The sequence below is a fragment of the Gracilinanus agilis genome, chromosome 2 (genome assembly GCF_016433145.1).
Source record: "Gracilinanus agilis isolate LMUSP501 chromosome 2, AgileGrace, whole genome shotgun sequence".
NCBI lineage: Eukaryota > Metazoa > Chordata > Mammalia > Didelphimorphia > Didelphidae > Gracilinanus > Gracilinanus agilis.
Window position 1 is genome coordinate 546,594,679 of NC_058131.1, and position 16,190 is coordinate 546,610,868.

General features: G+C 36.9%; 1 protein-coding gene across 1 annotated transcript in view; it reads left to right on the top strand.

The window, feature by feature from the left end:
* Positions 1 to 14,276, top strand: part of CEP152 (centrosomal protein 152) — a 79,750-nt gene extending 65,474 nt beyond the window's left edge. Inside the window, exons 21-26 of the mRNA XM_044660054.1 lie at positions 1,205 to 1,376; positions 8,156 to 8,252; positions 10,261 to 10,364; positions 12,187 to 12,343; positions 12,607 to 12,710; positions 12,975 to 14,276. Of these exons, the coding sequence (XP_044515989.1) occupies positions 1,205 to 1,376; positions 8,156 to 8,252; positions 10,261 to 10,364; positions 12,187 to 12,343; positions 12,607 to 12,710; positions 12,975 to 13,960 (1,620 nt within the window). The 3' untranslated portion in view covers positions 13,961 to 14,276. The remainder of the gene's footprint in view (positions 1 to 1,204; positions 1,377 to 8,155; positions 8,253 to 10,260; positions 10,365 to 12,186; positions 12,344 to 12,606; positions 12,711 to 12,974) is intronic.
* The last annotated feature ends 1,914 nt before the right edge of the window (positions 14,277 to 16,190 follow it).

Sequence of the window (16,190 nt, forward strand, 5' to 3'; positions counted from 1 at the left end):
CATTGGAATATATATATATATATATATATATATATATATATATATATATATATATATATATATAAAAATATATATATATATATATAATATATAAAAAATATATATATATATATATACCTTCTGCTTAGGAAACTTGCCTTTCTCTCCTGTTCCATGCCTTAGTAAATTAGTCTTCATGGGTTATTTGGTTCAGAAAATATTCATCACTTGGTAGTAGCCAGCCTTGTGATTGTAAACTTCTTTGAATTTAGTTGGCCTGAAACTCCCAGGACTGACTTACAGACAACACACTCTGCCTTGCTTGAGAAAGAATAAAAAAACATTTTATGCATAATTTGGCTTAGGACAATCATGCATATAAGGTTAGATCAGTGGTTCCCAAACTTTTTTGGCCCACCGCCCCCTTTCCAGGAAAAATATTACTTAGCCCCCTAGAAATTAATTAAAAAAAATTAATAGCAATTAATAGGAAAGATAAATGCACCTGTGGCCATCACCACCTCCCTGGATTACTATAGTACCTACCAGGGGGCCATGGCGCCCACTTTGGGAATCATTGGGTTACATCAAAAATAAATTAGGATGGTACTAAGAAAAGTCAGTATAATCAGATATTTAAAATGACATTTTATGTAATGCATAGTACTAATATGTTCTTTTATTAAAGTTTCTGATATTCACTGCTGTGGAGCATGAAACTGAAAGGTACAACTTTGGATAGTTTTATAGGCTAGGAGGGAGTTATATGTAATGCTGTAGTCTAATATCAGAATCATGTAATATTTATAGGGGTTAAGGGAGAAAAGGATGGCAGCATTTTCTTTACTTAAGCCCTACTGAGGAGGGTACCTTTACTATAAGCATGGAGCTGAAACTGGACTCTTGGAGATCATGCCAATGGAATGCATGCTGTGTCTGGTGCTGCTAGTAAGCTGAAAATGCTTCTATTATGGGCCCAGTGATGGTTGCTGGGCTCATCTGAAGACTGGCCTGCCCAAGTTCAGAGAAATTCCTCACTACATTCAGCCATAGCTGCCATTGAAGACTAAGGTACAGAGGGACTACAATCTGTATTATAAGAGGGTAGAGTACCCCGTACTAACAAAGCCAGAGATCTTTGAAATGTTGAAGCAAATTAAATAAAAGGCAAGAGTTTCTGCTGCAATCAAAAGTTTACTACGGTTTTATTTGTGCAGTTTTTCAGTGTAGGAAAATACTCTTTGAATCTCAAGAAGAGTCTTGCTGTGAACAGTGCTGTCAGAAGCTTGAAAAAGCAAAGCAAGAGTGTCAAGATTTGAAAAAAATGCTAGAGAAATCGTGCAGGCATCTCCAGCATGCAGTAAGAGAACACAAAGCTACGGTGGAGAAAATCGGAGGTTAGTATTTGAAAATAATGATCTGGCTATTATTGTAAAATGCACTTTCTTTAAACTTCATTGCTATGTTCAAAAGTGGTATTTGAATTTATAACAGGCATTGATCCTCTCTAAGATTAATAATATAAGTCAAGTTTAGTTTTAATAATAGACATTGTAACTATTGATCACAAATTTATTTTCTTCCTTCTTTGAAATTCTATTATATCCTTTAAATTTAGACCTTTGTTTCTGTTAGAATAATTCCCTCCTCAGCTTTTTTTTTTTCTTTTTTTTTTTTATATAGGCAATGGGGGTCAAGTGACTTGCCCAAGGTCACACAGCAGCTGGGAAGTGTCTAAAGCCAGATTTGAACCTAGGACCTCCTATCTCTAGGCCTGGCTCTCAATCCACTGAGCCACCCAGCTGCCCCCTCTTCTCAGCTTTTCCTGAATGATCTAGACTTACATTTTATGTCTAGATCTCATTTTATTCTCCTATATAAGTGGAATCATCATCTCATTTTTTGTGTGTCTTAAAACTAATCTGCTTAAGTTTGTTGATTCTGACCCAAATATTTTGTTCTTAATTATTTCTATTTATATATTAACTCTTACTCTAATGTGTTAAGAACAAAAACAATTCCATCTATGGTCAGTCCCACAGAGGTCATTAGTCATTTTACTTTGATAATGACATCAAGAGCTATTTCTAGGAAGGACATGGTTGTGTTCTCCATTATGCCATCTACTGAACATTAGAGATATACTCCTATTAAGAATGTTTCTCTTAGTAATCCATGATAGGGTTTTTTTTTTCAATCTTTCATGATCCTAGACATATTTTCAAAGTGTTGTACATCTTAAGATGGCCTAGACCAGTGATGGCTAATCTCTTAGAGATGGAGTGCTCCCCCTCCAACCAAGTGCCATGCCCCAACACCCCTCCCTCCCTTCCCCAGACAGGGGAGGGAGAAAGTGGAGAAAGTGCTTGAGAAATTGGGCTATTGGGAAGGAGAAGGGTGGGTGATGAGAGACATGAGTGGAGAGGGAGAGGAGAGTGGCCTTGAACGCTCCACTCCTCAGCTTTGCTCCCCTCCAGCTATGAGCCACACTGTGAGCTATGCTCCCCTCAAACCTAGCTCCTCTCCAACCCCACCATGGGAATCACCTTCGCTATAGACTCAACAGGCTACTGTTTACACCACACGCTCACATAGCATGTGAACCACCTAACCCACCCGCTCCCTCATCCCCCCAATGTCTTACCCCAGACTGGGGAGAGAGGAAGAGCTCCCATTGGGCTGCTGGACCGAAGGGCAGGGGAAGTGAAGGATGTCTTTAGGTTCATGGAAGAGGGGGTGGGGAACCGTTTTGCCCTAAGTCCCTCTGGATTTCTAGTGTAAAAAATAATAATAAAGAAAAAGACTGTAGGGGTGCTCTGTGTGTCCTTTTTGGCACACGTTCCATAGATTTGCCATCACAGGCCTAGCCCTTTCTTAACTCATATTTAGTTAGTCCATAAGTTTACTGACTTTTATGTAGATTAGTTAATTGCTTTAAATTTGCCATTTAAAAACTAAAAGGGATCCCCTTTGTCTTGCATTTCTTCATTTCGATGAACAAGTTGTAGAATTATAGAAATTCAGAACTGAAATTGATCCAAGGTTGTATATAATAATAATATATAAAAATAAAATAGAGCTCTGGATTAGGTGTCAGAAGATGGAGTAATCCTGGCTCTGCCACTTTTTAACTTGTATGTCTTTGTTACAGTCATCTAACTTCTGAACTTCAATTCCTTAATTGGTTAAATGGAGTTAATAATTCTTTACCTACTCCATAAATTTATTGTGAGAATTAAGGGAATGTATAATGTATCCACCATTAAGATTACCTTCTCTAGTAACTTAATTATTTTAAGAATATAACATCACTGTTTTGGGCACTCCATCCCCTAACACTGGCCTCAAATCCTTGACAGCTTAATAGTCTTCTTAAACTTTTGTCGCCAAAAAATTTCATCACACTGGTCTTGTCCACTTAGCTGGTCTGATTCTCAAATGACACACATTCAGTCCATCACCAGACCCATATCTGAAACCTTCCTACCTCAATAGGACCCACCAGAGCTTATGTTTTTTAGACATAGACTTCAAGAACCAAGGATCACTTATATACCACAGAAAGGAATTAATAGGATATTAGCTGAGGTCCCCAAAAGCATATGGTTCTAAGGTTTCCTTACAGGTTTTCTAAGTACTAATCAGATTTGACCCTAATTAACTTTCTGAGAGCAGATAAGATCTTGCACATCCTGCAGTTTGGCCACAGATGGTATCATTTGGACATGTTTTAGAGAATGAAGATTTTGCCCTCCTTTGACCCAGGATTGATCCCAACCCATTTACTTCAAAGAATTGCTTTGTCCAAAAACTCCATCACCCTACTGTCAAACCTGGTAGTGAGCCTCTCCAAACTTAGCTAGATGATTCCTTGAATGACAGATACAGTCTGTCACTGGACCCACACTCAAACTTTCTAGCTTGGTGTACACTTCTACTAGAAAAAAAATCTATAGCATCCATCACAATTTATACTCAGGCTTGTAATGTAAAACAACTAAAATGCTTAGAAAATAAGGGCTTTTGATGTAATTTTTTTTGATTGACTGAAGACTAGCCTGAAGCCCCTTTGTGCTCTAGCTTTTGGAGATCTTTTAAAAAAAATGTTGTCCATTTCCTTACCTTAGCAAGAAAGAATGTCTTGAATGTCATTTTAATACATCATCTTTAAAGTATCTTTGAGGGACAGGGGAGAAGTCATCATTATATGAAGGTCAGTGAAAAATTTTGACTATTATCAGAGATTTATTAATTGCTTAAAAAAACCCCAACAAACCTAAATCACTGATATTGGTTGTTTTTTTTTTTTCTTTGTATTTTGTCCTTTCCTTGTAAAAGCTAGGGGCAGAAAAACATTCCAGTAAATTTAGAGTTTTGGTTTTAACTGTCTTTTTTAAAATGGCATAGAACTAGAAGGGTTGTTAGAGATAATCCAATTCCATCCCTTCATTTTACACATAAATAGACCAATGAAACCCAGAGAAATTAAGTGAGAAGACCTCACTTTGTCTTACTGGACCAAGGTTCTAAATTTTTTAGTCTCTCTCTTATGGCAACTATTCCATACTCTTGATCATTTTAGTTGTTCTCCTCTGGATCTTCTCCAGCTCTTACTTTCCATGCAACTTACTTCTTAATAGGGAAATCTTGCTGGTATTAGTACTCATCTGAAAAATGTCTAATATTCTCAATGTAAGCTCAGTTGCCAAGTGGAACTAAGCAATGATTCAGGATGGGAAAACTGAATAGCTTCTCATTCTGTCCTGAGTTAGCCTTTCACAGTGTAACTTGGTTTATTTGAAGTGATTCCCCAGTATATCAGTCATCATTTATATTCAAATGCAAGTAAAAAAGAAAATCTCATAGTCAAAGAGAAATGATTTAGAGATTAGTTACACTTCTTTCTTCAGTAATATGATTAACTAAGAGTTTACTGTATATTAAGCTGCAAAAATGCCATTGTAAGAGAGAGAATAAAATGTTGAGTGTCTTAAAGGGTGTGTCAAATAATTGATGACATTGTCTAGCATGAGTGTCACCACAATCTGATCAGCTAAGTAATAGTCCCTGATGTTAATCTCATTTTATAGACAAAAGAAAATGAAGGTCAAAGAGAAGGTGATTTGTCCAGTGTAAGGGTTAAAAATTAAAGGCAGGACTAAATTTATGAGAAATATGGTCACCAAAATTAATTACTCAAGTCAGAATGACTTTTTATGGTAGTTTATTTACAAAAGGAGAGAGAGTGAAAGTAAGGGAAAAGAGAAAGAGGATAGAGTAAGGTATCTGAATTAACACACTAAGTATTTTGCTCAGTCCCCTGGCTCAACACAGGTAGGGCTAATTAGTCCTCACCTAGAGGGCCCTCAGCCTTCAGTTGAGGGCCTGGTGATAAATAAAGCAAGGGCTCTAGCCACCAACCCTCTTTCAAGACGGGGTCCTCTCTGGAGGTTAAGTCCCTCTAGAAAGCCAGGAAAGGAGTTAGCCTTTTCCCTCACCCACGTGGTAGTCCTAAAGGAAAGGTCCAAGAGCTGCCTCACCAATGTCAGGGTCTCAGGTCCACGAAGCAAATATTCACCAACCTCCAACTTGGACTCCAACTGGAACTTGAACTCCGAACTCCAAACTCTGAAGTTACAACTGCTTTTAAAGACGCTTCTTTGCGTCACTTCCTGTGCCTTCCTCCACTTTACATGAGCCAATCACAGTCTTAGAATTTTCTTAGGATTGCCCAGGGGGCAGTCAGTTGTTTCTGATTTGTTACCCTCTTTTAGCACACACAGGTTTATAGACCTTCCTCCATTCAAGTGTAAAGTGGTGTGTATACTCTTCTGGTTTAAAATAATTAAGATTAAATCTAAAAATGGGCAGCGGAGAGTTAATCCTTTCTTCACACCAGGGTCACACAACAAATGAGTGACAAACACAAAATATGAATACAAGTCTTCCTTACTCCAAGATTATCTCTTTAACCTCTGCATCACTTTGCTTCTCTGAATGACAGAAAAAATTTTGATGCCCCAAAAGGAAACCAGCTAAGATTTTTTTAGCAGTACATGTCTGCATGCAATGAAATATTCAAAATACAATCTCTTAAGAAATATAAACTATATAAAAAAGCACAGGGAACTCTGTTCATTGGTATCTCTTTTAAAATTTCTACTTGTCTTCAAAAGAAAAAAATTTAAAGAAAAGTCCAGGCGAAATTCAAAGGACTTCTATGCTACTAGTCACTGCTTACAGAAAAATGTTAAAGATAATTATTTGAAAATAAGAGGTCAGATAGAATTTTAAGGTCATCTTTTCCCCAGAATTAAAACTACCCACGTGTCTGCATTTATTTTAGCTCATTAGTGGAATGGCAGCCAGAAGAACAAATGGAATGCTTACAAACCTGATACGTATCTACATAAAAATGTTTTTGTGAAACTTATGTAAACCAAGTAAATTACAAAAAGAAAAATACTATACACAACATATGGCAAGAGTTGTTGGTTACTGTTGCTATTTAATAATAATATTTTATACATTGTAATCATGAAATAGTCATTTGGGCACAATGCCCTTTTGAGAGTGTTACCTAGTTTTTAATACATGAACAAAGAAATAAGTCAGAAAAATCAACCCTCCATTTAGGCCACCCAAGTTGTTAATAGAGCCAAAACCAGAACCCTGGTTCTTTTGATTGCTAGTCTTAAGACTTAGACTGTTCAGTAGTATTATAATTGGTGTAGTTTGGAAGGGGGTGGTGGTGGAGTTGTTTGTTTGTATAATTCCTCTTTCCAAATATTTTCATAGAATTTATAGTATAGTTGAACGACAATGGATCTTTGGAGATCTTCTCAATCAAGTCCCTCATTTTATACATGAAGTAACTGAGGCTTAGTGTTTATGACTTATCCAGTGATGGGCAAACTTTTTAAAGAGGAGGCCAAAGGAAAGGAAATGCTCATCTGTCAGTCTGTTTCTAAGGCAACTCTTTCGAATTTTCATTGTATTGTATTCTCCTCATTGTATTTGCCAGATTAGGAATAATGTCACACAGCCGGATAGAACATTTCAGGGGGCTGCATCTGGCCCGTGGGCTGTATTTTGCCCATCCCTGACTTATCCACATTCCCATAGCTAGTTGGGAGCAGAGATGGAACTAGACTCCATTTCTAATCCAGAATTCTTTTTACTACACCTTGAGATTTGGGTAGCATTCAGTGAGTCATAAAAACACCTCAGCATCACTGGGAGGAATCAGTGATTCACGAGGTCTGACCAACTCATCCTGTTATGCAAAGATTTTGGAAGACTCCAGAATTGAAATACTGACATTCTTCTTTAAATGTGCCTCTCTTGGTATAGAGGAGGGTAAAAAGGTAATTATTATACCATTGGGTTTATGTTTGAGCCATTCATTCAGCAAATATTTATGGAGTGTAGAGGCTATGTGCCTGGCAGAACATAGGGAATAAAGAAGCAGAGGACCCTGTTCCTTCCCTTCTAGAACTTTTAAGTATAATATATGCTTAAGGAACTACAAAGTATAGCAGGAAATGCATGTATATACCACATATAGCCTTTTATTATAAATCTTTGTAAATGCTCTGCACATTAGCCTGCAATGGTGCTCAGAGCAATAAATAAACAAGTCCCATTTTGGCTAAAGGATCAGAGAATGTAATCACACTAAAGAAAAAACAGCAGAGCAGTGTCATAATAACCTTAAGGAAAAGATAGCATCCAGATTGGGAGAGAAGTCAACAGTGTGAAAACCATAGAGAGTCAGACTAGGTCTGAATCCCAGTTTTACCACTAACAACGTATAAACCTTGGGGCAAGTTACTTAATGTTTCTTTATCTGTTTTTCTTTCTCTGAAAAAAATCAGAGAACTAGGTTACATGAGCTTGTGATATTCTGTATCATTGTATGAAACAGAAGACAATTCTTAGATAACATACAAGTAATTACATAGTGGTGCATATAAATTTTATGTGCAGAAAAAAAATAAGGGTATGATCTTTCTGGAGGAGAATAACTAAAAATTTTATAGCTTTCTTTCTAAAGATTTACAGCCAGGGTGGAATTGAAGGTGGAAAAGAAGGAAGAAGTGTGGGTGGATGGTAAAATAAAGACCAATAAGAGACTTGGACATAAAACTACCCACTTTTTTTTTTTTTTTTGCAGAAGAAAACAGTAGAGTTGTTGAAGAATTAATGGAAGAAAACAATGAAATGAAGATGAAACTGGAAGAACTGAGAGCACTTAGTAGCACACCACCAAGGTAAACAGTTCCATTTTAAAGAAACCATTGTTTTCCAAATGAAATTTGTCATTTGAAATCTGTTGGGTTTTTTTGTTGTTTTTAATTGCTAAATTCAGTGGCTATTTCTCAGGCCTTATCTTTCTTGAATTCTCAGTGTTTAATACTGCTGACCACTCTCATGAATGTTCTCTTCTCTCTCTAAGACACTGCTCTCTTCTGGTGCTACCAGTTTGACTGATAGCTCCCTCCTTTGCTGGATCACCATCCATATTCTGCCTCAGTACACAGGTGTACTCTAGCTTCTGTCTTGGGCCCTGCTTTTCTTCTCTTCTGTATTTTAGTGATCCCTTTAGCTTCCATGGGTTCAGGTATCATTTTTATACAGATATTTCCCAGGCTTCAAGGCTTGGTCTCTGTTCTGACCTCCTTTCTTGAATTGCCAACTGACTGCTAGACATCTTCAAGATAGAACTCATCTTTTCCCAGAAAAAACACACTATGTAACATTCCTGTTTCTTTTAAGGGCACTACCAGCCTTCTAATGACTCAGATGTCCAGGTTTAAGGTTATATCAGCCACTCTTCCCGTGCTGCTCTCCTTCCCCCCCTCTCCCCCCCCCCCCCCCATCTCCAAATACAAACATTTGTCAAAGTTCCTTTGATTCTAGTGGTGAGGACACCAATGCTCTCATCAGTCTCCTTCATTCACATACATGGCATACATGGCTCCTACCCTAATTCAGCCCATTACCTCTTGCCTAGACTAGTGCAATAGTATCCCTATTGGTACCCATGTCTCCATCTTCCATGCTATTCCATCTTCCACATAACTGCCACATTTATGTTCCCAGAGCATTGGTCTGATTACATGTGACTCTCCTGCTCAGAAGTTTCAGTGCCTCTGGAATGAATATGAACTGGCATTTTAAAGCCTTTCACAATCTGAGTCTAACCAATTTTTCTGGATTGACTTCCCATTATGCTTCCCCTCAGATGTACTGATATTCTAAATAAATTGGCCTACTTGATGTTCATACTTGACATTCTGTATCCTCTCTGTGCCTCTATATAGGCCATTCCTCATGCCTAGAACACTCACCCCTTACATCTGCCTCTTGGAGGACTTGGCTCTCTACCATGCTTTTTTAATTAAAAAAATTTTTTAAACCCATACCCTTCTGTCTTAGAATCAATACTAAGTATTGGTTCCAAGGCAGAAGAGTGGTAAGGGCTAGGCAATGGTGGCAAATCTACGACACGTATGGTCAGCACTGACACACATGGCATTTTTGATGACATGCGGGTACATACAGCCTCATACAGAGAGGTATAGAGCCACATGCCAAGGATAAAACATTTGCGGTAGTGTAGTGTAGACATTCTGTGCACTGTAGATGACAATTCTACCTATATTTACCTATTTTGGTTTATTAAATACAGTTATATATTACAATTATACATTTTTGTTATTTAAACTATAAATATCATAAAATTGTTTTTTTTTTTTTCCTCGAAGTGACACACCACCCGAGTTATGCTTGGTTTTTTGGTGATTTTGACACACCAAGCTCAAAAGGTTGCCCATCACTGGGCTAGGCAATGGGAATTAAGTGACTTGCCCAGAGTCATACAGCTAGGAAGTGTGCGAGGCCAGATTTGAGCCCAGGACCTCCCATCTCTGGGCCTGGTTCTCAATACACTGATCCACTCAGCTGTTCCCCCATGCTTAGTTTAAATGTCATCTACTCCTAGTCCATTTATGATTACCCTAGCTGTGGGTGTTCTCTATTCTGTACCAAAATTAATTTATTTATTTTATATGTGTTTTGTATTTTGTATATATGTTGTTTCCTTACCATAGACTGTAAACTCCTTGAAAGCAGAGATTATTCCCATTCTCCCCCCCTCTCCCCCCCCCCCCCCCCCCTTTATAGTCATAAAATCTAGCACAGTGTCTGGCACATAGTATATAAGTTCTTTAAAAAATCTATGTTGAAATGAATTTTGAACCCTTGATTTGTTTTTAGATCATTTTCAGAAGGTGCTGTTGACCATAGCTGCCTGATATGCAGTGGAAAGGGCTTGGAAGAACTTCGTGGACATTACATTAGAGCTGTAAAAAAAATTAAGAGTGAGTTCCTTATAGAATTTATGAAAACCAATCTATGTACACAATCATCTTTATTGTAAGACCTTGCTCTGAGATTCTTCTAGTTCTCCTAAGTTCAATACCAAGACATTAGACATTTATAAAAACTCACATCTTAGAGAATGTGATATGCCTTTTCTAGATTTTGGAAGTGATACAAGGCGAAGATTGTTCATATACTGTAGTAGGCAATAATTTGGCTTTGGGTAGGGTAATATTGCAATTTTACTTTGACCATATTACAAATTAATAAAAGGAGAAAACTAGAACTAATCGTTAAGAGTCCAAGGAATTAGGATTTTTACCTCAATGTAAGGGAAAAATTCCTAACAATTGCAGCTCTTTGAAAATAGAATAAAAAATTGCCTTGCCTAGGTAGTAGTGAATTCTTTGTAACTAGAGAAGTGAGCAAGCAAAAATTGAATAATTTCTTGTTAATGTCCTTATATGTCTCTGTCCTTATATAGATTGACCCCTATGACTAGGACATACTTCTTCCTTATCGCCACCTCTTAGAATCCCTTGTTTTTCTTCAAAGTTAAGCTTAAAAACACCCCTTTCTCATATGAAAATCTTTCCTGTTCCCTGTCCTGTCAATCCACTCTTCACGGATTTCCTTGCATTCATTTCGTGAGTCTTTTGTATAAATTTAATATGTACATATGATCTTCTCCTAGAAAATGTATGTTCCTTGAGGTCAGGGACAGTTTCATTTTTTACTTTATTTTTCATAGTGCGTAGTATAGTGTTTAGTGTGAAGGGAGATGTGTTTAATAAATGCTCGTATATTGGTTGGTTGTCACATAGAGGATCCAAGCATTGTTAAGCTTCTCTTAAGTTTTTAATAAAATATGTTAACTCTACAATATTCTAAATCTCAGAGAAGCTTTGAGAGATTATAAATGCTCTATAAACTTGATGGTCCTGGTAGAACAAGTATGGGGAATTTCTTTAGATAGGACCTAGACCTGTGTTTGCTATGTCTGGGTTGCAATTAAATTTTCCTTTCTTTCCTAGTTCTCCCTGCTGTTCAATTCAAACATACCTTAGAATGCAGAGTAGTCTGACCCTCTTGTCTTATGGATGAGGAGAAGCGCACAGGTCACTAAGACCACATAGAGACCTGTCAAGGATCATAGAATGCTAGACTTGGAGCATGGACTCAAACTTCTTTCACTTCTCTAGATATCAGCTTCCTCATCTTGAGATAAAAGGGTTGAATCCTTAAGGCTCCTCCAAGCACTAAAGTCTGTGAGCCTGTGAATTGCTAATTTGTATTTTAATGATATTGAGGTTCACAGTTCAAGTTCCATCATATGTCAGCGAGGAACAAGTCTTCTGAGCTGTCCTTTTCACTTCTGTATTTTAGGTCTCTCTGTCAACATCTGCCTCCTTTTTCCAGTCTTCCTTGCCTTCCTCTAATATAGGTCACAATATGGAGTTGAAATATGTTTTTAAATACTCATCACTATTGTGGAATTTCTGTACCTCATATTTATGGCATTTTCTTGCCTAAGATTTTTTAGAACATAACAGATTTTCCATCATGGAAGACTATGGGTTTTTTTTTTCACCATATGTGATCATCATCATTTCAGTGGAATAGATAATGAGTTTCTTCTTCAGGTCCTAGAAAAAGGAAATCCTTAATATTCCATGACACTGTTTAAAATAGCATTGTTTCAAGCTTCCCTACCAGTCCCCTTTTCTAGAAAATATCCCTGAAACATCTCCATTCTGCTTTTGGGACATTCTGCTAAAAAATAAATGGTCCTGTACTTTTGTTACCTCTCATGCATTATAGGTGATATGATTCGGTATATACAGGCAAGTAAGGAGAGAGCAGCTGAGTTGCTAAAAGCAGAGATATTTAAAGAACGTCAAGAGACTGCTCAGAGGATGCAGAAATACTACCTTGTTTGTCTGCACCAACTTCTTCAGGATGATGGCAAGCAGGAAGGGTGAGTTCAGAGTAAATGAGCACAGTTTTATTGCACAGAGAGAGTTTGGAACATCATATTTGATTGTCTAGCCATTTTTCCTAGTTACAAAACTAGTTACAAAGTGCTTCTACTTGAAAGAGGGTGAAAGAAACTTATGGGGTTCTGCTCTAAAAACTTGCAAGGAGAATTGGATAACAGAAAACCTAGAGTTAGAGAAACTTCTCCCTTACAACCACTCCTGTCCCTACTATATTGATTTAATATTCTGAAATTCCCAATAGGGCTGAGAAAAAGATCATGAATGCCGCTAGCAAGCTTGCTGCAATGGCTAAAATGCTGGAAACTCCTGTTGTTAATAGACCCCAGATCAAAAATTCACCATCAGGTATGTGAAAAATAAGTCACTTTAGTAGTTTGTTTTTCCTCCCCTCCTCCCCATCTCTTTCAAGATTTCATTTCTGCCTTATAAAAAACAAGGGCAAAGGAAAAGCAAGTTTATTCACAAATTTATCTTTAACTAGTAATTTATAAATACAGCTCAAGAATTTCTAGAGTTGGTAGGCAGTCTTTTAAAACACTTGAAAGGATCGTGTTTTCTTTTTAGGATCTCCTCTAATTTTGTGTTTTCTTTCCTTGCACATGTTAACAGTGTCTCGATCATATGAGCTATTGCCTGGAGTTGAACAGTCAAAAAGAAATTACATGAATCAGAGCAGAGCAAGCCATATGGAAAACAAATCAAGCAGCAGGAATAATATCATCAAGGCCGGCGGTGAGCAAGCCCTTCAGAAGCGTTTACCTTGTAACTTAAGACAACGCTTAGAAGATACAGAACACACAGAAACAAAGCATGTTGCTTTCAGAGAAGTACCTTCAGGCATTCCAATCAGTGTGACTGCATGCAAACAGCTAGATGATTTGCCAAGAAATGTGCTTCTTGAGCTTGCTCCATGTGATGGTGGAAGAAGCAAAACTGGCCCTCATGTGCAGTTTGCAAACACACACACGTCTACCCGGGCTCCAGGCCTTTCTGACTCAGGATCTTCTCATGTAACATTTCAGGGTCTAAAAGAAAAACGTATTTTAAAAGAGCGTAAATGTAATTCACTGACTGAGTGTTGTCAGCAGATCATAGCTGAAAAAAGTCAGGATTTTGACATTCAGGAAACTCCAGTAAAGGATGAAGAAAGTGGTCCCAGTGACTCCCTTGACTGGAGTTCAAAAAATGTAACTTCTCAAGCCTTGTCTAACAGTGAAACATCATTTTTACATCCTTTGCAACAAGGGATCCTGGATAAACAAGTAGAATCAGTTTCCTTCGTGCAGTTTCCTGCAAACACTTGTCTTTCTGAGGCAGAGGAAAAAGCCAATAAACTTTGTAGACAATTCCAGTGTCAAAATGATCACATTCCTGCTGTCAAAAAAGAAGACAAACGAACCCAGACAGAGCAGGTAAATAAGCCCCCTGGGCATGCATCTCACCACAACTCTGATGTACTGAAGTCAGACTTCAAAAAACTGAACAGTGCAGTTCAATCTTCATCATATCATCAGCATTCAAGAAAATTGTTAATGGCTCCCCAAGCTAGTCAACAAGATAGTGGTTTTGACAGCCCATTTGCCAATCTAGATTAATTGTTCTTGTACAGTGTTTAAGAAGATACACTAATATATTTGGAAGAGAACTGAAAGGGAAAATTTGTACTGAAAAAAATATGTGAGCTCTGTCTATTTTGGGATGTTTTAATAACATCTGACTGTTACATGAGTAAAGTAATCTCATAAAATTTACATGAAATATTTATGTTGCCTTAATCTTCCAAATTTCATGGTTGTGTATGTTTTTTTAATGTAGTGTTTATTTTTGAATGCTAAACAGAATCTATTTTTATACCTATAATTAGTTTGCTGTGCAGTGTTAAATTATTACATATTTAAATAAAACTATATATGGCCCCTATTAGAATTGTTATAAATTATTTTGTAATTCATACTGTAATAGAAATGTTTAGCATCATGATTGAAAGTTTTCCTGAAGAGTATATAAACTTAATCATTTGTAAGTATGTGAAACAATTTAATTTTAATACTGATCAAACTTTTATATGGTTACAGACTTGCCATGGGAATACAATTTTCTTTTGGAAAATGTAAACTAAAAAAATGCTATTTTTGTCTTGACTACAAAAGTTGTTTGTTTTTTTTAATCATGTACTACATACATCACAGAGTACAATTTTTAAAAATTGGTTTTACTATTTAAAAGTATCAGTGAAAATTTTCAAGTTGATAATCACATAATTTTCCAAGGCCGACAGTTCCCACTCCAAAAAAGAATTCTCTGGCAATATCATTGCTTCACTTATTTTCTCCTCAGGATCATATTTATATTCTAGTCACCATTGTTACATTAGGAGTTACTCATATTTTAATGTAGGTTAATAGATTTCCACTATATTTTTGTGAACTACTTAATTTTATTATGTTTCTCTATAAATGCTGCTTTAGTTCATACATGCCATAAACTGAGAATGAGAATTTTAAAGTGAAGAAAGGTCACTAAATAATGTTTTAACCATGTGAATCTCTTTAAAAGTTAAAAGTTAACAGGTATGTAGGTGAAAGCAGGTCAACCTATTTTTTTAGCAGCATCACCTTGACCATATGAGAGAGAGAGAGAATGAGAATAGTTCCAGTCTAGCATTTTTGACTGTAACATTCCTTAAACTACTACCAAGCTGATGAGCTTTCTGAGAAGGCTAGCCAGAAGCAAGCTCTCCAAGTTGGGCCATCTTTGATGGTTTTGTACCTTTGCAGGCCTCAGTCTAATGTTGAATGTTGCCTACCTGTACATGAGTGTGTATCCATAGAAGGAGCTCTGTATCTTCTTATGTTAATGTCTAGTAGCCTGCTAGATGGGGCTCCGTGTCATGGAACTGAATTTAATAGTCTTGCATTTGCTGATTGAAGCAAAGTATTCCAGAAAGCATACAAATGCTTCTCTGTTCACACTGAGCCAGATTTCTTAAATCGGCAGTGGTCTCAGACTCTTATCTACATCTGACTGTGACTTGACTATAAATATTAATCCTTGGAAATAACCAGTGAAATTAACTCTTAACTTACTGTCAACCTTGTTAGCCACCAGCAAAGTTGACTTTTTAAAATGTTGGGGGAACTTAATCATGTTTGATATTTAAGCCTTTTTCAAAAATGTTAGAGCAAGGTATACCCTTTTATTTAAGCTCCAGTGTCCTTGCTTCTTTTTTCCTAATTGTCTAATTCACCTCTTGGGGAAAAGTGTAAAGAGGCTTGAAGTTTCTTTCCAACGATCAATGAAAATTTTATTACTTTTTCCCTACTCCCAAGGAAGGTTTGAAGTAAACCTAGCAGCCTTAGGTAGGAAGATGCTCAATTTGAGTGATCTTGGTAACTTGGATGAGTCTCAGGATTACCTCTCTTAGTAGCAGCGTGGAGTTGAAATCTGGGTTCAGGATGGGGAAGGTCAATTTCTTTTTCACTCCTCCACAGGTCTTCGTGATACAGAATCACTATTTTTTTTGAAGTATTATGAATCCCCACATCAGACAAGTTCATACCAGCGCACTGTGCAAAAGATGGTAATTATTTTTGTATTGACCATATCACTGCTCTCTGTTAGCATGGATGTCTCCTCAAAACTCTACAAAAATGACGGCTTATTATATTATTTACCACTGTTGGAGCCATCCTCATGCATTACCATATTTAGAAAATTAAAAAAAGACTTCAAATTATCTCTCTGAAATAAACTTAAAATTTTTAGAAATTGGCAGTGAAAGGTGAGTGTAATTAGCAGCTTGTCTGTATCTAGATGCTTTTGTAC